This window comes from Lepidochelys kempii, chromosome 12 (genome assembly GCF_965140265.1).
Source record: "Lepidochelys kempii isolate rLepKem1 chromosome 12, rLepKem1.hap2, whole genome shotgun sequence".
NCBI lineage: Eukaryota > Metazoa > Chordata > Testudines > Cheloniidae > Lepidochelys > Lepidochelys kempii.
This window is the reverse complement of record NC_133267.1, coordinates 9,668,295-9,691,411: the sequence shown is the minus strand read 5'-3', so window position 1 is coordinate 9,691,411 and position 23,117 is coordinate 9,668,295. Positions and strand designations below refer to the sequence as shown.

At 44.5% G+C, this 23,117-nt stretch overlaps 1 protein-coding gene across 10 annotated transcripts in view; it reads left to right on the top strand.

Moving 5' to 3' along the window:
- NECAB2 (N-terminal EF-hand calcium binding protein 2) overlaps nt 1–23,117 on the top strand; it is a 368,024-nt gene that overhangs the window by 49,348 nt on the left and 295,559 nt on the right. Inside the window, exon 1 of one of the 10 annotated variants that reach the window (XM_073307519.1) lies at nt 11,525–11,866. The exons of 8 other annotated variants lie outside the window; for them this stretch is intronic. In XM_073307519.1, the coding sequence (XP_073163620.1) occupies nt 11,642–11,866 (225 nt within the window). In that variant the 5' untranslated portion in view covers nt 11,525–11,641. Of the gene's footprint in view, nt 1–11,524; nt 11,867–23,117 lie in introns of those variants that run through there. One more of the 10 variants, XM_073307527.1, reaches the window with a different exon arrangement.

The window sequence follows — 23,117 nt, the reverse complement described above, 5'->3', positions numbered from 1 at the left end:
TATTCTCTTTATTGCAACATATTTCCAGTACACATCTAAAACTTATCCAATTCTGCAGTATCCTGTCAAACTGTACTTGTTCCTCAGCAAGAGGATTTGGGATTGATACTGAAGTTTTCAAGACCAGACCTAGGGAGGAACAGCATGAGGAAAACTTTGGTGAGCCGCTTGTGTGTGTGTTTTTGAAAAGATAATCTTGTTTTGTTTTCTAGAGATAGTAAACGTATATAATATACACACAATCTGCCTTCAGTCTTCCTGTTTTTTCTCAGTTACGCAACATAATGATAAATATGTCTTAACCTTTGTGTTAGTTATAGTTTGATATTTTCAAAATTTGGTGTTTGAGTAAAATTCTATTCCTTTTGTATGGTGGTTATACTAATGCTACCAATTGTGACATTGTATTAACCCAGGAACTTAAGTAGAATTTGAATCCGAATCTTTAAGCAGACAAACAAAATATTAGCTATAGGCTGTATAAGGAGTATGGCCCCAATCCTGCACACACTTGTGCAGTTGCTTAACTTTATCTCTGTGAGCTGTTCCTTTGACATTTGCTAGACCGTTCATGCAAACAAGATAAAACATACAGTTAAGTGTTTGCAGGCTCTAGCCCTATATAGTTGAGTACTAGTCCACTATGCTGACAAATGGATCTCTGAAGCAAGAGAGAAAAAAGACATCTTTAATGATAAAATGTCTGTCTTCTAGAAAATGAGCATTTTTTTATGTCAAATAACCATTTAAGTCTAGATTTTGGTTTTACTGCATTCAGTTTTCTCAGCTTCTTTGTTTTTCAAGGATCAACAGAGTAATTCATATTAAAGATATGTGCAAAATAACATTGAGTAACATGCAAGGAATTCCAATGATATACCAAACTGTGGGTCTGAGCCTTCTCCCATTAAAAGGAGTGGCAAAAATCCCATGGACTTCAGTTGGTGCAAGATTGGACCCAAAGTCTTGCTGCTTATTAAATCAATACAGGACTCACAACCATATGGGACCGTGAATCCCAGTCTTATGTAGAAATCCTTCATGCAAAAGCAGTCTATGTTGTACTCTTTAGGGCAGTGGTTTTCAAACTTTTTGAGCTGAGCTCCCCCTTTGGGCTACAATTTTTGATTGCAACCTCCTCCCCGCCCCATAACTCAGACAAAAATAGACCCATGCAAAAGTATGCTTGATAGCCGACTCATAAACCTACCAGAGACCTTAACACACTTTTAAATTCAATTACCTACATCTGCTACTCTTGGGGGAAATCTGCAAACAGTATTTAAAAATCTGCATATTTTATTTATCAAAACAACACAATATAATCACGCCAGTTTCAATTATTTTGGTAATTTATTTCAAAATACCTGCCAGCAAGTAGGTCTGTAACAATATAGACAACAAAAAAGATTGACAGATCCTTACTAGGCATATTAATACAGAAATTTTTAGTAATTTATTTAAATTACAATACAGAAACATATTTTTCGCATGCCTCAGAAGCAGTGCAAAGGCTTGGGGGAGTCAGGGGTAATGGAGGAGCTGAACAAGAGAGAAGTAATTGCTGGGAAGGAGCCTGGGAGTGAACCTCTGGAGGGTTGTTGGGTGTGGGTGGGAAAATCATGAAATGGGTTTTTTTGCAGGGAGGGATTATTAGGGAGTTGTGGAGCCTCCCCTATGCAGATCCTGGCTGACCCCTAGCCTCTCCCATTCAGTCAGGTACATCTGCCCCTGTCCCCATGTGTTCCTGCACCCTTCACTCAGCCAACTTCCCCCTGTCCCCATGTGGCCCTGCACCCGTCACTCAACTGCCCCATTTCCATGCAGCCCTAACCCCTACTCAGCCACTATGTGGCCCTGCACCCCCACTCACTGCTGGTGCCACAGCAACTCCTGGTGGGCGAAAGGCATAACTGCAGAGGCTCTTCAGCAGAACGTATTTTCTGCAGAGAAAAAAAAATCTGCAGGACACATTAATTCTGCACATGCACAGTGGTGCAGAATGTCCCCAGGAGTAACCTGTAAGTTTCAAATACACAGATACTTACCAGTGGTACAGCAGCAGGCTTCCCTTGGGGGAAGGCATATGTGACTGTCTCTGGGGGTGGAGCCAGCACTGGGCATGGAGGCTGCCAGTAGTGGAAATCAGTGCGGCTGCAGCGGATGTGGACACTGACCCACAGGCTGGGTGACCCACTGAGGTGAATTGGGATGGAGGTGGTGTTCCCTCCCCACCTTCTGTAGTGGGGGCTGGCCTGGGCCCTGCCATGCAGGCCTAGCACAAACTGCCTGGCATTGCTGTTTGCTCCCCCGAACATTCCTCCACGTGCCCTAGTGAGGCACACTCCACAGTTTTAAATCCTCTGCTTTAGGAAATCAGAGAAAAGTCAGGGAAGTCATGACTTCAGTTGTTTCTTGGTGAAACCCAGTGAAGTCCAGTTTTTTGTTTAAATAGTATGCCTTTTAAAATGGCTGTGTATGAAACAAGTTTCTAGAACTTATTCTTAGTTTTATGGCCCATATTGTGTATAGTGCTTTAGACAGTGATGACAGTAACTTTTGTAGGCAAAGGAAATTGTTTAGGGTAGTCTACAGTAAGTGTGATATTGCCAAACAAGTTAAAGAGCATCAAACACACATGATTTTGTTCTAGAGATTGAGATCATCCTTGAATGGCTAAAGTTATCACCAGATCAGGTTTCATTTTCAGTAGGTTACCTGTTTGTTTTAAATTACATCCCTATGGTTTTGAATGCCTCCATTGCCTTGTGATCATGTTATCAGTCACGGAATGCTACTCATGTTCTCTCTGGCCACAGGTCTGATCCTAAAACGCTTCCTTGTTTGAGTGTTTGGAAGAGCTGGTCCTTTTTTTTTGGTCAGAATAATTTCTGGTGAAAATGGCTTTTTAGCCAACATGGAAAATTTCATAGCAAGTTTATTTTAATCCTAACTTCCCTTTTTAAAATGAAAAATAGAAAACTACAAACTTTTTTGGGTTTTGAAATCTGAAAAGTTTGGTGGGTTCACTTTTGCTTTTAAAAAGGGGGCAGAGAATTTTTGTTTGGGGCTTAACCTAAACAATAAAGGGAAACATTTCAAACTAAATGAGATTTTTTTTTTTCAAAATTTTTCATAGAAAATAAATAGCTTTTTTTTCTAACCATCTGTAGTGCTCTGCTTGATATCATCGTGTTCATATTACAGGTTCATTAATTTATCTTCCCACAGGAAAGTCAGCAAAATGCTCAATATAGGCCATACGTGGAACTTAATCGTACCATAAGCTTTGAGCTGGCTCTGCCCTGGAGTGAATTTCACACTCCATGTGGAGCCAGCCTGAAACAGCGTATCTCGGCTCCCTTCCCATCCTCCATCAGTCCAGCCTGATTCCTCTCACCCATTTTGTAGAAAAATGTCACACTTGTAGAGTCTCAAAACAATGAGGGCTGGATGTAATTTAGGAGGGGCACAGAAAATGAAACCAAGGTACTATCTTTTCACAGTCTGCAGATGTAGTCAGACAGTCCCTAAAATTAAATTCTGACCTGGTCTCAGTTCTCCCATAAACTCTATCCTGAACCTCAAATGTTAATACTCATATTGCTTAGACAAAGTAACATTGCATCCGTAGGCCTGTTCTTCCTAATGTGGTGGTTGTCTGGTGTTTCTTCTTCTTGATACCAAACACTTGGATTAATCTTAATCTGTCAGTCATTAGCAAATATTAGTAAGTCATCTTTGACATTTTGCTCTAACTGAAACTGTAGGCTTTGCATTTTGGAAGTTATTAATTAAATAAAACTCCCTGCTGTGTGGAAGGGGGAAAAAGTATAGTTCAAAAGGGGAGATGAAAGTTGCCTTCTCTGTGTCTCATGCTGAAATGCAGGCATTTCTTCTGATCTCTGTCTCAGACCTTTCTCTCTTCAGACGGCATTAGATTCTTCAGATAACCTATTATTTCCAATTACAGTAAGTGCCCTTTGGGATAGTTTGATATCTGCATAACTTATCCAGGTAACAGCTACCTTAGGAAGTGCAGGGCTTGAACTGAAGGAAACCATTTCATGCAGTTTTTTCCAAGCGAAAAAGATTTAATTTCTCCTTTTGCAGTAGCCGAGGCAGCATTCAATTCATGCTGGAGTGGTCCCGTGTGCTGCTCCGTCATTTTTTTTTTTTTTGAGGAACCGGAATGGTTTTCTAGTACTTCTGAGAACTGTGAAGGAAGCCATCCTGTATGACATCCCAGCATGGTGGTTTTTTTTGTTAGGGCTCCAGCACTGAGCCTGGGTAACGTGAGTTTATAACAACATAAGTGTATAGGGTGCCGTAGAGTACAATGGGTTTTTCAATCTTTCGTATTTAGTATGGTATTGGGGCATATACCAGAGTGCCTCTCAATCTGTAGTGTGTTTATCCTCAGAGCACCTCTGCGAGATAGGGCAGTGCTATTATCCCCATTGTACAGGTGGGGTAACTGAGGTGCAGAGAGGCTAAGGGACTTGCCCTAGGGTCACAGAAGATGTCTGAGAGAGAGGTGAATATTGTGCTGCTGACTGCCTCATCTAGGTGGAGTGCTGAAGATTCCACCACGATATGCTCCCTGCAGGGTGTGGGTTGAATGTACTAGTTCTGGGGTGGTGCCGCATCATCCATGCTCTGGGACAAAGCTGCTGCTGGGATGATAGTGCTTCTGACCTAGACACTTAGGAGAATGGGAGAGCTACTTCCCGTTACCTCCAGATGCAGTGCAGAGAGAGAAGAGCGCATTCATTTAACTTTGCTACCACTCAGTAATACCATCAGGAGATATCCCATTCAGGGACTGGACATGGTGGTTTAGAGCTGTCTTGGGGACTAGGAGAGAAGTATTGAGTTGCTCCTGGTAGCGATTCTAGCCTAGCCAATGAAGCTAAGAGCTGGCACCTGAGGGAGAGTGCCCAGGGAGTGAAGATTCCATGTGTGCTTGTCCCTTTTTGGTATGTGGTTGGGAAGAAGAAAACAGGAGCTCTTGTTGCCCGAGATATCGGGCAGGACTGCAGCTATTGAGGATGGATGGTGGAAGATTTTCCACAGAAAAAACCTTGTGAATGGCCTCTCATCTAGTGAAAAAATTGTCTGCTGGTTGCAGATTAGACACACAATTTGAAGTGGAAACGTTTTCTTGAGGATTTTAGGGAAAGCAGGTAAAATTGGGCTCATAATGGGAAATCATGTCTGTCTTAATTACAGAGGGACTACAACCTCTCTAAGGCTTTAGAAAGTCAGTCTGTCCTTGCTTTGCCCTATTGTGTATTTTAGGGCTTTTCTCTTTCGGGATTTATTAATTTAATTTTTCAGGGTTTATTTTTAGCAATTTTTGAGTTTTTATGTAGCTGTCAAAAATCAGGGTTTTCAAGGGCTTTCTTGTATATACTGTATTGAGTCATGTGTATATATAATATACATTAATCACAGTAGTGCATACTGTAATGAGTAATCTCTTTGTAATAGTCTCTTGTGCACTTTGACATGGTACTGTTTCAAACAGCACTACATTAAAGTACACTAAGGAACCTTTAGTGCACACCAGCAGGCTTTACACAGACAATTAATATGCAGCACTAGTATGCATTAGAAATCACACCCTTGTAGTCCACATTGCTGCTCCGGTAGACAAGCACTTAGACATTTCTGGTGTTTTTGTCGGTGTTTATTGGATCAGCACAGATTTCTTTTTTTTTATAGGGGCACTTTATCAGCGTTTATTGCTTAAAACCTGAAATCAGAAGCCATGTGTATTTGCAATGGTCTGAGATCAGCATGTGATATTTCAGATTATACCACGTGTGTGCCTGGTTAGTGCAATAATAAGGAAGTTAAATATAGCATGTCAGGGAACTGAAAGTGGAGCCCAAACTGTAGCTTTTAAATGTCTTTTTGCTGGTCTGCACCCCTCCTCACCAGCACCCAGTATTTCAGGGTCCTGCTAGCTAAGGAACATGAAAAACAAAATGGCAGTTGATCAATCGGCTAACCTAAGAAGCAGAGCAGGCATCGCTATATTTTGGTTTTTGCTACTTTTGGTTTACTGCAGGTCCTGTGGTCTCATAATTGATTGCAATAACTTACAGGATGCCGCAGGAGTGGAATAGCTATTAAAAACCTCCATGAGGACTCTAGAGTTGGCTGGCGTAAGAGCAGGGTCCATCAGGCTGAAATCAGTTCTGTGCATCTTGCTGGTTCTGCCTAGGTCTATAATTAACATTTTGCTAATTTCATTGAAATGCATGCTGGCTACAGGAGGCTGATCTGTTGGAAGATTTTATCCTGCTTTTTATTCTGTTTTATTTCCAATTAAGTGGTACTCTCCATCCATTAAGCTTTCAAAGCAAGCAGCAGCTGTCAATAATATTGCTCTCTGCTCCTCTGGTGAAAAAACTAAAAGTATATCAGGTACCCCTCTCCTGCATGTTGGTATCTCAAGAGAAAAGAAACTGCTTTCTTGTTAAAGTGCCAGGTACTGTAAAGCAGGCAAAATGCACTGTCAGGTGCATTATAGTAGGCACATCAAATATCTGCTGTGAGATCAGATAATTATTGAAACATCAAGGTAATGCTTCCATGACAAAGATATTTGTGTAGGATGCATCAGCAATGAAACAGTTAATAGCTAGGGATGAGGGCAGTTTGTGTTAGGGTTCATTGGCCATTTTATATTTCTTCTATATTATTCTTCTGACAACAGCAGGAAGGAAGAAGAGATCACTGCCTAGCGTTCCAAAGAGTATGTGGATGTAGCCACATACCCATGTTAACTTTTATGGGAGCTGTTTGGCTAACTATCCTGGAACCCATTGGGAAATATAGCTGTCTAGTATCTAATTTCACTTTGAATTCCCTGCCTTTTGCCATTTAGCCATTGGTTATATATACTTTATTTCCCTCCCTAATTCAATGCTCCCATCAGCACTCTGTGTGAAAAATAAATTGGCCCCCAGCTAAATTTAACTGCCCTGTGGAAATTGCCAGTGTTTTCCTAATGTCACTTCATATCATTGAAATATTTTTTTCTAACATGTTATGTTGGAAGTGTTATTTTTCCACATGTTGTATACAGAGCCCAAAGTTTCCAAGGTGAATACTGATAACAAATTGTTAGGAAAAGGCACAGAAAAACATTATTTGTAAATTTATTCCTTGAACAATTTTGAATAATAAGTAAATGAGAGACCATCATAAGCTGGAAATGGGATAATGAATTGACTGAATTATTCACATATGTATTTAGCAGAGATGGCATTTCTAAGGGATGGCTAAAGGGGAAGGATAAGCGTATGAATATTTGGAGCAAGTAAATACCAAGGAAAGAGTGGAATCATGTAGTGTACAAGGGGGTATAATTAGGTATATGGAGAAATTTCTGGTATTTATCACCATGGCACAATCTACTGAGCTGTGGAATAATCTCTCTCGAGACATGTCACATCTCTTGGCACATTTTAAAACTAGACTGCCAAAAAAGTGGGACAATTCTCCACTAACAAGGAGGGTTGGATTTGACCAAATAGATCTTTTCATGCTCCAACTTCCATAATCTACTCTCCACTCCACCCAGAATGGGCAATGCAGCCAATTGAATTCCATACCACAGCTATTTTCTATGGGAGATATTCACTGCTTTGGAGAGTGCCAGGAGAAGGCCTGTGCATCACTTAAGTCCCATTTAAGCCTTGTGCAAAGAAAGTTTAAGATATAAACCTTATGCCTTATCTTATGGTCTCTTTGCTATAAGGCTCAGGTAGGCTGTAGGTGGTGGTGTGTCGGCCTCGTGCTGGTCCTCTCAGAGGAATGAATTTCACCATAAGTGAACACAGCCCAGTTAGCACACTGCATGCAGTTTCAATAAACCACCATAAAATCCCTGCAGCTTTTCAACTTTTTAATTAATTTTGAGCTGCTGGGGAAAAAAGTAAATACTGCAGCAAAGTACTACCTAAATGAGGGGTAGTGAGGATGAAAGCAGTATCCCACTGCCAGCCTTTATGTGTGCTCTATTTATAAAACATTTTCAGAGCCCAGAGCCATTATATGCTTATTCCAGCAGAGAGAACTGAGCTCGCAATCACTTGTCTTCAAGCAGCAGCTGAGCACCTACGCTTCTGAAATGAAACAATAAAAAGTTTCTTCCTGGTTCACTCGAACAAGGAAAAGATGCAGCAAGAATGAAGTGGAGTTCTGCAAGTCTACACCTTGGATTTGCTCTTGGGTAGCTGCACTGGTGTAGATAAACTGTACAATCCTACACAGGAGCTCCCATTATAATAATAATAAAGGATAAGGGAGAGAAGGAAAGAGCAATTAATGTGCAGGTCTGATAGGACCTGTTGTGCAGAGGATGGATCGCTTGATGATTACCTGTTCTGTTCATTCCCTCTGAAGTAGCTGGCATTGGTCACTGTCAGAAAACAGGATACTGGTCCAGATGGACCCCCGTATGGCTGTTCTTATGGTATTTTGGACTATAACACACTGTGACTCTCTAAGTGGGTAGGGGTGCAGGGCTCAGCATAGAAGCTTAGCAATGAAATTTTTACCAAGGAACCCAATCTTGCTCCTCACTAAAGTCCAAGACAGCTGCCGTCTACTTCAGTGGGAGCCTGACTTTAACATAAGGATTAAGGTTGCACTGACGACCGCCTGGAGGATGGCTAGCCAAGTACCTTCAGAGAAAGTTCGGCATGTTCATATTATCCTAGTTGCTTAAGGCCAGTGGTTCCAAACAATGGTTCCAAAATCGTGCTCTATGGACCACTAATGCTCTGCACTCCTTGGTGGTTTATGGAGAACTGGTTAGTCATATACTGCTGGGTGGCTTCTTTCCTTCCAGCTATGAAGTTGCATTACAGCTGTTTAAAAATACACACTTTCCTAATATTACTCTTCCACGCAAGCAACTGCAGTAGCTGCCACAAGTGTTTGATGTAGGTGGTCCCTGCATATACAAACTGGAGGGGAGGTGGTCCATGCTATGGAAAAGCATGACATTTCTATTAAGATGTGGTCCATGCTATTAAAAGGTTTTGGAGCTCCCCAGTCTTAGAGGATCATGAAGCAAAGCCTAGCTCTGTCTCAACTCAGCCAGCTACAAGCAAGATATCTTGTAACATGGAAGGAGGTAGCCTTGAGGACACCATTAATATTTAAAATATATATGCATATTTATATGGTTTATGTATATCTATAATGCCAGATCATTTTGAAACTGCATATTGACGTACTATTAACCAAATAAAACAAAGTTCACTGGAATTGACATCAAAACACAGTCTGGGTCAGTACACAAAGCAGCACAAACAATACACTTCTAATTAGAGATGACTCCCTGAGGTCTACTTTGAGAGGGTCTGGATCTGCACTTTGCTGCTTGGCTCTATCTCTAGTCTTAATTTTCTCCATTATTGTCCTTCCAATTTGTGTGTATTTTGTGTGTGTGCAGAGAGTGCTCAGAGGGAAGATAAAGTGGGTTATGGCACTTTGACACAAGGATTTATAAATATGATAAATAATACTCTTGGTCTGTGGATGTAAATGGCACAAAGCATGTCTTTTTACAAGATGAATTATAGGATTAGGAATATTTGTCTAGTTGAGCCATGCAGTTAGTTCAGCAGCTCTAGAAAGAGCCAAGTGGAATCAGCTGGCTGGTTTTGTGAGGGCTTTTGGTGGGGTGGTGGAGGTAGGTTGTATTCTGGGCTGTCCTACATAAGCAGGGGTTCAAATTTTTGGTCTGACATGGTAATGATGGTGTGATAAGTGAAGGGGGGAGGGTAGCTCCCTTTTATGGATACCCAGCCAGCCTGTTATCTATAAAGACCCTCTTGGTGGCTGTTCTCTGCTTGCTTTACCTGTAAAGGGCTAACAAAGTCCCCCCAGGTAAAGGAAAGGGAGTGGGCACCTGAACAAAAGAGACAATGGGAAGGCTAGAACTTTTTAAAATGGGGAAAAAACTTCCCCTTTGTGTCTGTTGTTGGATTTTTGGTGTCCTAAGAGGTTTGTGTGTATGTTGTTTGTTTAGCTGGTGGCAATAGCTAATTTCCTTTGTTTTCTTTCTCAGCTCTTCCCTGGAAGGGAGGGTGTGAGTGAAAGGGCTTGAGGGCACCCTACAGCAAGGAATTCCCAAGTGTGCCTTCCTGGGTTCCAAAAAAAGCAGTTTTGCATTTGGGTGATGGCAGTGTTTACCAAGCCAAGGTCAGAGAAAAGCTGCAACCTTGGGAGTTTAATACAAGCCTGGAGTGTCAAATATTAATTTTTAAAAATCCTTGCGGGCCCCCACCTTCTGCACTCAAAGTGCCAGAGTGGGGAATCAGCCTTGACAGATGGAGACCAAGTAGAGGCATTTCCAGCAGCTTGTGCGTGAGAGAGGTTCTAGCTTCATCGGCAGCCAAGCAACCAAAATGGGCCAAATGTGAGTGGCATTGTGATCCTGTGTGCCAGGTCACACCATCATTCATTCCAATTTGGTCCTGACATGAGTCAGGACCGGTGGGTTCCAATCCTTGTAGTGGAAGAGGAGTGGGGTCTAGTGATTAGAGCTGGGAGCCGGGACTCCTGGGTTCTAACCCTGGTTGTGGAAGGGGAGTGGGAGTGATTGGAGCTGGGAGCCTGGACTCCTGGGTTCTAACCCTGGTTATGGAAGGGGAGTGGGAGAGATTGGAGCTGGGAGCCAGGACTCCTGGGTTCTAACCCTGGTTGTGGCAGGGGAGTGGGGTCTAGTGATGGGAGCCGGGACTCCTGGGTTCTAACCCTGGTTGTGGAAGGGGAGTGGGAGAGATTGGAGCTGGGAGCCGGGACTCCTGGGTTCTAACCCTGGTTGTGGAAGGGGAGTGGGAGAGATTGGAGCTGGGAGCCTGGACTCCTGGGTTCTAACCCTGGTTATGGAAGGGGAGTGGGAGAGATTGGAGCTGGGAGCCAGGACTCCTGGGTTCTAACCCTGGTTATGGAAGGGGAGTGGGAGAGATTGGAGCTGGGAGCCGGGACTCCTGGGTTCTAACCTTGGTTATGGAAGGGGAGTGGGAGAGATTGGAGCTGGGAGCCGGGACTCCTGGGTTCTAACCCTGGTTGTGGCAGGGGAGTGGGGTCTAGTGATGGGAGCCGGGACTCCTGGGTTCTAACCCTGGTTGTTGAAGGGGAGTGGGAGAGATTGGAGCTGGGAGCCAGGACTCCTGGGTTCTAACCCTGGTTGTGGCAGGGGAGTGGGGTCTAGTGATGGGAGCCGGGACTCCTGGGTTCTAACCCTGGTTGTGGAAGGGGAGTGGGAGAGATTGGAGCTGGGAGCCGGGACTCCTGGGTTCTAACCCTGGTTGTGGCAGAGGAGTGGGGTCTAGTGATGGGAGCTGGGAGCCGGGACTCTTGGGTTCTAACTGAGTGGGGTTTAGCAGGAGCTGGGGGGCTGTGAGCAGAGGGCTGCATCGTTTATTATTTAGCACAAAGCCGCTTCCCCCCACCCCCGTGTGGCCCCTTGGATCCGCCCCTGGCTGCTCCCCTCCCGTGAGAGTGTGCAGGGTGGGGTTTGCAGCGGTGCCAGCGAGCAGCTGTCAGGGGTGATGCAGCCTGTGTGGGAGGGAATACCCCCGGCTCCAGCATGAGGACTGTGTGAAAGATGTGTGAGCAGGCAGCGCGCTATTGCAGGGAGAGCGTCCACAAGATCCTCCACAAACAGCAGCCGCAGATCAGGGGACTGGACGGGCTGCTCCGCTGGATAGTCACCAAGATGAGCGACAAGAGCATCCTCTCCGACAGGGAGCTCCTGCAGGAGGGGCCGGCAGGCGCCGGCCAGGGCTTCTTCCCCGCGGGGCAGCGGAAAGGCACCTCGGTGATCCTGGATGTGAGTCCGAAGCCCCTGCCCGCGGGGCGCGCTGCGGGGACGGGGCTCGGGGGGAGCGGCGGCGCTCGGGGCTCCCAGGTGCTGCACGAGCGGCTTGTGCGACCCTCGCCCGGCCCCGGGACTGGTGCAAAGCGCCGCAGAAGTGAGGGCGCTGCGAGTCGCACCCGCGCGCACCCCCCCCCCCCGGCCCCGCTTTGCATGGCCCCGCTGCCTCCTCATGACCCCACTTCTCCGGCTCTGCCTCAGCCCGCGCCGGGGCCGCGCCCCCGAGCCGGCCGGGCAGGGAGCCCCCGGGCAGCGGCGGGGTTTTGCAGCCTAGGCAAAGAGCAGCTGGAGGCGGGGGGAGGCTCTTGCGGGGTCCCTGCGCCCTAACACAGCGGCACGTCAGCTCGGGCGAGAGGGGCCCCCGGGCTGCGCCGCTTTCAGCGCCCGGGAGAGCTCGGGTTTACAAAGGCGCAAGCTGCGGGGCGAGCTGGGTCGGTCTTTCCTCGCAGGGGATCTGCATCTCCCAGGGGGAAGGCAGTGGGGGAGCGCGGGGGGGGGTCCCTAGAAGCGGCCACGTGAGTGTTTTGGGCAGCCGGGGCCCGGGGCTTCAGGGCAGCTTCTGGGAGCTCCCTTCCCTGCTGTCAGGTTCGTGCCGGGTGTTGCAGGTGAGCCACTGGGAGAAGCGGGAACCCCCCCCCGCCACCCCCCCGGGGACTGTGTCCATAAGAGCATTCGGTGCCCAAGCCAGGGCAGGCTGAGCCGAAAGAACCTCCTCATGCGCCTTGATTTGGTAGCAGTGTCCCCCGCCCCCCTTGTGTGCTGGCGGCTTTCCTCTGAAACGCACGTGCTGCCCTCTTCTGAACTTGAAAAGTATCTGGCGTGTCTGTGTGGATCAATAGTGCCGGGAGAGATGGGAGCCAGAAAGGGCGATATCTATACGGACCGTCCATTTAGATGAATATTTTTAAGGCAAACATCTGCTGCACGGTTTGAGAGTAGATTAAATGGGCTTGTTTGCGCTTCAAAACCCGCTGTTTTCTAGCTACATTTTATCCATGCGGTTGGCTAGGTTTCAGTCAGTGGAAAGCAAATGGGACTTTAACAACACTGAAGCGTAGGACTAGTTACGGTGTTCCTAAACCTGGCTTGACATGCTGATTGAGTGGTGTGATGCAGTTCCACTTTGATTGCGGGAAATGAGATCTCTCTTAATGTACAAGTGAATGGTAGGTGTTCTGTGATGATTGCCCAATAGCTATTCACACCCAATCTGTATTGAGGTTAAATAAAAAATAAAACACAGTAAATGATATTATTTCTGGCACATTTCCGTAGGTGAAAGTGTAAAACAGTGGCTCTCCACCAGGGTACCCGTGCCCCTGCGGATACACAGAGGTCTTCCAGGGGGCACATCAACTCATCTAGATATTTGCCTAATTTTACAACAGGCTACATAAAAAGCCCTAGCAAAGTCAGTACAAACTAAAATTTCATATAATGATTGGTTTATACTGCTCTGTGTACTATACATTGAAAGTACAATACTTCTATTCCAATTGATTTCTTTTATAATTATATGGTACCAATGAGAAATACTGAAAAATTGCTTGGCAGTGTGTTGTGGCACATTTTTGTACGTTTGTCAGATTTTGGAAGCAAGTAGTTTTTAAGTGAGGTGAAACTTTATGATACACAAGACAAATCAGGTCCCTGAAAGGGGTACGGTCGTCTGGAAAGGCTGAGAGCCACTGCTGTAAAGTGGACATTTTTTGAACATTAAGCCTTTACAACTTTTCTTGATAGTATCTTCACCAAAAATTTAGAACCCTCTGAAGAGTAGTGAAAAGAATCCCTAAGGACAGCTATGCAATAGCTTGCACTGAGCTGTCTTTAGGGCATGCAAGTGATTTGTAACTTTTATGTCAATATTATTAAGGAATGTGTGTTTAATACTTTATATTATTTACAGTTGGTTGTTTTAGTAAATTCTTTGCATTTAGATGGAATTAAAAGAGAACAAAGTTGGGGGGGAAGAAACAAACTCTAGCACTGGCAACTCCTGAAGAAACTATAGTGCAAACTGTTATAATTACATATTCGCTCAGACAGTGGCATCTAACAATTAAAAATATACACATCAGTTTTGCGGTCTTCCATCTTTAAGAAAACAAAACCAAAAAACTGTAGTTCTCATAAAAAAAATTAGCTACTGATGGCACTAGCTGGAGTCTGTTAATATCCCTAAGTCCAACCAGCATTATTTCTTCTATACTAGTCCTTAGATTTCCTGACAAATCTTGTTGAATCATGCTGGAATCTATGGTAGGCATTGGCACCTGCTAAAGACCCCAAAACTCATTTCATTTGTGATCTAAGCCCAATTCTGGGCTCAGACCGGAAGAGGTGATGGGTTTATGAATTAACTAGTTCTGCCAAATTGAGCTTCTTCAGATTGTCTTTGGCCCAACTAATACAATTAAATGTTGCTCCCAATCTAAATATTTTGGTGGGAAGAGACATGCTGCTGTTTAGAAATAATTGATGCATAATGGAGACATTGAAAGAGCCTAAGTAACTAATGTGTTTTCTTGGATCTGACTCTTGCTTTACCTACTGAAGGTTTAACCAAAGATGGTTGGAACCTGAGTTGCCAACATAGATGATACAGTTGTGCAAACAACAACAATTTTTGGCCTGGCCAGGTGCTCAATAGGTGGAAGATATTTTTATAGTGTAAAACAGCCATATTAGTGTTAAGCTCCGTTCAACATGCCAGAATTTTTTTGAAAATAGGAAAAGGAGAGATTGATATGAGAAAATGTGAAGTATAAACTTGAAAATTATGTAACCACGGGGAAATGAAACAAACTATAATGCACACCACATTAATCTGTATCTGAATCATTCCTTTGTTTTCCAGTTAGATTGTTAAAGATCTTTTTTTTTTTTTTGCATTATCTCTTATGGGTTGGAAGTAGAATTGGGTGAATGCTGCAAAAATAATTTGAGAATTTTGTGGTTCTCTAAAAGTTTGCTTTACCTTTATTATTTATAACTACAGCAAGAGCTTGAACTGAGATTGTGACTCTGCTGTCTTAGGCTCTTTATAAACACCTGCTGAGACAGTTGCCAAAGTGCTTACAATCTAGATAAGAGAGACAAAGGGTGGGAGAAAGGAAGTATTATCCCCATTTTACAGATCTGGAATTTAAGGCATAATGAGAGACTTGCCCAAAAAGTCTGTGGCAGAGCTGGGAATGCAATTTAGGGCTCCAGATTCCTTTTCCAATGCCCTAATCACAAGACCGTCCTTCCTCTCAACAGTTTATGGGCAGACATGCCAAACCTGTGGGGAAAAATGCAGAAATTGGGCTTGTTTTTGGCTTAATTGGCTTATGAGTTGCTTGTTGAATAGTTTTTGGCTTGTAGCTTGTGTGCTGCTTTTTTTTTTTTTTTTTTTGGATTGGCTCCCGGCAAGCAGGGGTAAGGGGCAGCAAGCAGGGACTGGTGGGGTGGGGGAGAGAGTCAGGGGTGCATAGTGGGCCCACCAAAATCCCAGACTGCACGCCGGGGGGATTTAGTCACACAGAGTGTTGAGGTTCTTAGGGATTGGCTTGTTTTGGCCTTGTTTTGAAATTGGGATTATCTTGATTTTAGGCTTATTGTGAAAGTCGGGGTGCCTATTTACTGCGTGAAAGTTGCCAACTGTGTTACGTCGTTGCTTTCCATGAACTTTTACTCTCAAAAATGTTTGCTAAAAGCAAATTTAGGATCACTCTCTCAAATTCTCATGGAAGAAACTTATTCTCTTTCCATGAGCATTAGCACCAGAAACCTGAATGAGTTCCATTAATCCATTCAGGGAATAAAATATACCATGTGATTTATTTGACTAGTCACAACTAAGCAGTTTGAATTCTGGAGAGAAAGCTGTAGAATAAATGATCTGTGAAAAATTTAATCAAATATATTTGAATACCAAATCCAAGCAAATCACAGCCTGTTCACAGGCAGTTTAACATTCAGAAGAAGGTTAAATTTGTTTAAATTGTTGGTTATGAATTAGTCACTCAGCTCGAATGCCTGTTCTGAAACTTACAAACTATCTATGTTACTTATTTCCATTATCTTAATTCTTTCTCTTGCTCTAAATTTCCTTTGACTCATGCATCCCTAATACCTTTTCTTCAAGTTCAGAACAACTATCTAGGCATTTAAGAAAGAGATACTGTACAGACAGCAGAATCAAAAATGCATGTGCAGAATACCTTCCGCACAGCATGGTGTTGGATTTTAGATTTTCTTGCATGATTATTTGAATGAATCTACACATTTAACTTTTTACTGTACACATTCACTGGACAATGACTTAAGAAAAGCCCCTGCCTAGAGTATGATAGATGATACAATACCAATTTGGAAGCTGATATGATTTGTTGGCCTTGGTGGAAGGTCCCTACATAGCTATCCTTGTTAACTGGTTTGTTACCCACTAAAGGCCTCTTTGCTGTGCCAGAGTGACAGGAGTCCTGTAAAGACAATGGGGTAGATAGGGAAGGGGAGAGGTAGGGATTGGTAAGTAACAGACAATGGTCCTTTGGTGTGATTAATGAAAAACATTGATGAGTTCTTAAGAAAGTGCTCATCCACAACAGAATAGCGTCTCTTGGTCGGACCTTGAGGGTCAAGGAAGGATAAAATGGAGAAGGTAGGATGGGTGAGATCTCATAATCTCCAGGGACACGAGAAACATCATTTAGGGACAGAAACTACTCTGAGTCTAAATTTTCCTTGCAGTATTTTTCTGTGTCTTGCACTGGTCTGCAAACAGGCTCATGTACATTCTTTTGGGTGAGTAAAATAGACGATAAATAATGTTTAAAGGTGCAGTTTAAGATTCTGGTGTTCCCGGTGTTAAAATATAACACGTAAAATTGCAGACTAGCTTTTCTGAACCCTATCAATAAATGAATGGAGAATATCTTTAAACACTGGGCACTTCCCAGCATAAATGGGGTTTTAAAATAATGATTGATAGGTTATAGTAGTGGCTGAAATTAACACTGAAACAAAGCTATCTTTGAATAATTCATATTAATAGCATAGCTTCATTCATAGATAACAGCAACAAAAGGCTATAATCAAGATTAAACTGTAGGCAGGTGAGTCCCATTGGTTGAAATACACAGGGTCAGATTTTGATAGGCACCCATCTCCTATCTGGCATCCCATTACATGTCCATTTTTCGAAAGTGCTCAGCCAGGTTTCAGAAAAGCTCAGCATCCAAAATATTGAGCCCTTTCGAGAATCTGGCCCAGGAGGCGCATTGACTAGCGGAACACGTTCCTCTCCTTTCTCTAACACTTCTGATTAGGGGTTGTTGCTCTTCATTCTCCATCCATATTTCCCAGCTCTTTAATAATCTACCCTGTGGCCAAATTCTACCCTAGATGACACCTCCACGACTCCTTTTATTGATTTAAATGAGGCTGCCTGGATGTAACTTTGGGAAGAATTTGGCTTGGGTCTGGCAGTGACTTCCCAAATCTAGAACAAAGAACCAACATGTTTAGTAATTCTCTCTCCCTTTGTCTCTATTCTACCTCTAGCTAGTAAAACAATCACATTTCCAATAGTTTCTTCTTACTCCCCTTTTGCCTTACTCCGTTCCCCTCTCCTATTTTTAATGTATTCATTCTTTCTCTCCTCCTCTCCCTTTCGCCCGTGTACCTCTGCTCATTTCTCTCTGAGAATGAAAAATGGAAGACTGGAAATGACCCTTCTCCCTCAATCTCCACTTCTAAAATCTAAAAGCTTTCCAGTATCTCAGAACGCCCTGACCTCTAGAGTGTTAATATGACTCCAGTGGGGAGCAGAGGTTTGCTAAAGACTGGGCACAATATAGATATTTAAGTATTGCTCAACTGCAGGGCCAGTTTTGTGCCCTGTAGAAATGACTTGCTGATCTCTGGCTAGTTCCTGGTTTACATCTTCCTGCATCACATTTGTCTTGGCTTTCTGGTTAGCTTTCTCGGCAGAGGCCAAGAACTAAAGGGACCTAGAGATCCCACAAGGTCAGAGTAGAAGTTCCAGGCTGGAACACTGTGCTGTATGTATATTGGGATGCGGAGAGGAGAGAGAGCTTGCATTGCGTTCTGTGCAGTAGTAAAAGGCCATCAGACCTAGTACTATAATATTAAAGTAGAAATGAGAGTGCTCCACTGAACAATACAGAAGTTTGACTCCTCTGTATCCTGTCTGAAATTCAGTAAGGCTTCCAAAGCATGATCTAGCCACATGTGGTGACAGCTCCCTTTGAAAATCAATAGGAAGGGTGAAATAGAAATGATCCCTTTCTCCAGCATATCCCCAGCTTTGGTAAAATATTGCCATGGCAAGCTAACATTTTACACTGGCAAGTCAGTGAAGTTTGGAGCCGAAGTAGAGATGCTGTTAAACCATAGATATCTATGGGAATATTACATCCAACAAATCTTTGTGTAGAAGTGGCTTCTTGAAACGTGCACTCCTGTCCAGCTGTTATGAAATTGTGCCTTTTGAAGTGTTACTTAGATCCTTGCTGAAGGCATAGGTTGCCTCCCTTCCTCCTACACATCCTCCTCTCCTAAGAAAGAAAGAAAAGAGGAGGATAGCATCCTGTGTAATCCAGCTATTAACATCCCTTTGGCAGATGCTCGTTCCTTTGATTTAGCTTTGCCATGTTAGCACCATATCTCTCTCTACTAATAGCACTCCTTGATACTTATCCTGTAAGATGCACACCCACTCAATACTTCAACAAGTATGAAGGAGACAGAGTTCATAGGTACTTACATTGCTCAGAAGACAACCAGAACTGATTGCAGTGGGAGCAAGAAAGATCTTTTAAAGACCACAGTGGGTAGAAAGTGTCTGTAACTGTATTCATGTAGAAAAACAAATGAGTGAATGCAAAAGAGTGTAAGAATTTCTTTAAGAAGCAAGCAATTGATTGAAGAGACTAGAGGCCAGATTCCTAACCCTACTAAACCCCTTTGTGCTACTCTGGCTTAATTGGCTTTCTGAAGGTACCCCTGGCATGGGGCTCATAGCGGCATGGCTATCCTTGGCTGCCAGAAGCCATCAACATCCAGATGGGACTTAGAGCAGCCCTGAGCCTGCCTTCAGTTGCACCAAAGGCCAAACTTGCCTTTGGCTGGCTCCAAATCATGGTGTACCATCCACCTTTTTATGTCTGCCCTGAGTCCAGGAGTGATCACATACATGTGAAGATCTCATCATCTATCTCTGAAATGTAGCTACTGCCCACCTCTTGTAGCCTTAAAATTCCACCTTTCCTTCAAAGGATGTCCTGCCTTAGTGCATGAATTCCATTGATTAACAGTGAATTCCTGTAGAAAACACACTTCCATCCTGAAGGAAAGGTGTCTATTTTATGGTCCAGGATTGTCTAATAACCAGGTGAAACTGCGAGGGGAATATAAGTAAGCAGGGGATAAATACTGAAATAAGAACTTGGCCAGGACACCTTGGTTTGCAAGCGTGGAAGAAAACGATCTCCACTTTCAGGTTGGAAGCAACAAAATTAAAGACAGCTTTATTTGAGCAATTGCAAGCGAAGAATACAGCTGGCAGAGAGCATCTCTGCCTCAGTTTCTCCAAAGTACAAGCCAAATTACACAAACATTTATACCTCTTTGTGACATGCATTAATTAAAAAATCTGCATTTTATTTAGGCTATTTACTATTTATTTCAGAATTTTCTTACTTTGTTTTTTTAAAACATCGTTAAATTAAGGCTAGATCACACTAACTATTCTGCTGTTTCCCACTTGCTTCTACCGTGAGCCCTGCTTCTACAGGTCTTGCAATATTAGGCTAAAACTTAGCTCAACAGTTGCTCACTCTATAAAACTTAAATGGCTGCACTTAATCCCTCTCTTTCTTTCCCTGCTTCCACACAAGCCACAGTCTTGTGAAAAGTAGGATTTTTCAATAGGATAAGATCTGCAATGACTTAGGGTCTGTCTACACTGCAGCTGGAAGCATGCTTCCCCGCGCAAGTAGACAGATGTGCTACCTCTTTAGCAGTGTAGTCAGGGGTGGTGGCTGAGGCTAGCAGCCTGAATACAGACCTAGGGAGTCCTTTGTGCTCAGGTGGCTAGCCTGACGTGCCACCCGTGCTACCCATGGCTGCACTGATATTTTTAGTGCGCTCGCTCTGCTTGAGCTAGTGTCTGTCTACTCGCATGGGGAAGCACGCTCCCAGCTGCAGTGTAGATGTTCCCTTAGTAGTTTGATCTGAAAAACAGCATCTCCCCAGACCAGAGCCCCTATTGCCAGGTGGGACAATACTTCAGCACTCCGAGGAAAACGTGCTATGTACTGAATCACCACCTCTCGGGTTGATGTTGGCCACCCATCTGAGCACTGACCATGTCCACCTGTGCTTAACTCGCGAGAGCTGATGATGGTGGCATAGCCCAAAGTGGTGTGGCTGCAGGTACTTAGATTGTTTTATTGTTTTGTATTAATCATGGAAGGAGCATCATCCCTCCCTGCCGTCATGAGACAGGCATTTACTAATGGTGGTCACGGCTGGGGAGCGAAGGGAAGATTTACTTTGACACACCTGATGTAAGAACAGAAACCTCATGGTGCCAGTCTCCATGGATCTGATGGGGAGTCAGGACTCATTTTGTAGGAGAGCCTGGGAAAGGCCTTGTCAGTATCATGTGTGTAGAGGAATTTAGGAATACAGACAACTATTGATCAGACTTTTTTATATAACGGAACATTTTTATTTTCCTTTGCCCTCTTCCCTAGAGTCTCCTCCTTCAGCAGGCTTTGTCACACCTTGCTAATCCTTCTATTGGCAGCACCGGAAATGAAAACTGCTGTTGAATCTTGGTTTGGGGTTTTTTTTTTTAAACCCCATCATATTAACCTGCTGCAGGAATAATAATAAACCCTACATGAAGTATAACAATTCTTTGACTTAAGGAAATGATTGTGGGAAATGAGTGAAATTGCCAAGAAAACCACAATTAAGCAGCCTCCAGAGTTGCAGATTTGCATCTGAGAGCTTTGAGGACATCCTAGGAAGCGTTGAGCATTTAGATTATAAAACCCAGATTTTTCAAGGTTTTTAGTATTGTAGCTGTTTTAAACTGCTTGGGGGCAAATTAAATGAGTGTTTTCAAAAAAATCTGTCATCCCAAATATTATTTTAAGCAGCAGCTTCACCCATGTTAACAACAACGAAAACCCCATTTCATTTCTGTTTCACCTGTGATTTTTTTGTCAGTCTTTACTTCAAAGGCTAATTTTATTACAAAATAGCGTTTGTTCTCAGTTAATTGCTAAAATGGACTAGTGCCCCATTAGTATGTGGAAACAATTAGCTGGCCATGTTTATCTCTTGTGTTACTCCCCTGAAGTCAGTGGGTTTACATAATGGATTAACTTGGCCAACATTTTGAAAAAGGTGTGTGTCTAATACATTTAGAAATGTGGATGAGAAGCGTGCACTGGAGGTGGTAAGGACAGTATTTTTGGTTCAGGGGTAATCTGCTGTTTACTTCTTGAAGATGGTAGGTGAGCCTGACAATCAGAGAATTAGAGGTGATGGGATGGAAAGGACATTCCTCGTCATCTGGGTCCATGCCTAAGTAGTAGTGCAAGATTGTGTGCTGTGCAGAGCTCCCAGTGGTCAAATGTCTCCTCAGTCAGCGAGGTGAAGCTAATGTGGGTTGCGTGTCTGGTATTAAGGGCAGAATTTATTCATTAATATTTAATCTCCTCTAGTCTTTGTGACCTCCAATGCAGTTGTCTTGACTAAGTCTCGGTGACTTCACTGCCAAATTAAAATGGCACAAACAATGTCGCTGCAAATCCAGAAAGATCACACGTTGGGGTAGATACAGTCCTGCATGTTGCAGGAACTGACACTGAGGGAAAGGAGCCAGACTTTTCCCGCTTCGTAATATTTCTGGTTGGGTTAGAGTTCAAAATGCTGCTCGGGCTGACGCTCAGACTTTTGGTACTGTGGGAGCTTTGTGTAAAGGGGTTAGAGCTGAGTCTTCTGATCTGTGTCTTCCAGCCTATGACTAGCAAGGGCAGCAGGGCTCAAATACCATCTATAAAAAGCTGCTCAGAGTTCCTCCTTGCATTTTGTGTTTCAGCCCTGCAGTTCTGCATTGAGTCGAATGAAGCACTCATCCCATCCTTGTCTCTTCCTAGGGCTGAATTAAGGCAATCTGGGGCCCTACGCACATCATGACACAGGCCCTCTTTTGGCTCCACCTCTGTCTCCTTGCCCTGGCCCATGTTTTTGGTGGTGGGGTCCTCCTCCCATCCCAGACAGACTGGGACAATCGCATATGGGCCCCTTCTCTCCTGAGGCTTGGCAGCAGGGCTCCTCTTCCTTTGGGAGCCGCAGAGGTGGCAGCCATGGTAGCCTTTCCCCCCAGAGAGGCAGAGGTGGCAGCGGGGCCCACACAGAGTTTACCCCAGCAGCTGCGCTGTACCTGCTTGGATGGCACTTCTCTCCTGTCACACACACTGTTGGGGTGGTGTCGAGGCATCCAGACCCGTGCATCTTGGAGTTAATACCCCTGTAGTCCTTCTGCAGCAGGGTTCCTCCCCTTCCCCGGGTCCGTGGGGGGCCAGTCCGCCTTACTACGTCTCTGGTCATCGTCTGTCGCCGCCCGGGGGAAGCCGATATCTGTTATCAGCCCTCTCCCGCTGGGCTGCAAGGACCCTGCCCTCCGTCACATCCTGTCCTTCTGCTGGCAGGTCCTTTTTTGTGCCCTATCATGGAGCCCTCTACTGGATGCATTACTCCTTGGGGGAGGCCCAGTGTTGCCTCTGCTGGGCAATGGGGCAAGTCCAGAGGGACTGCCCCCTGGCTCGGCATGAAGGGGCACCTGGGACCCCCAAGACCCAGGATGGCACTGGCCCTGCCATCATCGGTGACCCTGGTGGCCCAGCCTGGCCCCCATAGCTGCCCTTTCTTCTTCCTCCATCGATCCCGCTTGGGCCCTGGGGGCAGCCCCCCGTCGCACCCAGATGAGCAGGTGAGCCCTGCCGCCATTGTGTGTAGTCTGGTGGGGCCCACGGAGGAGAGGGCGGCAGGGCCATTGCCAGGCAAGGGAGAGGTCCCACCCCCGGGGGAGGTTTCCCTTTCCCCCGCTCTCCCCCTTTGCCTCCCAGAGCCCCAAGTTCATCACCCTTGCCCCCTGACCCCGCGCCTGCTGGCCAGC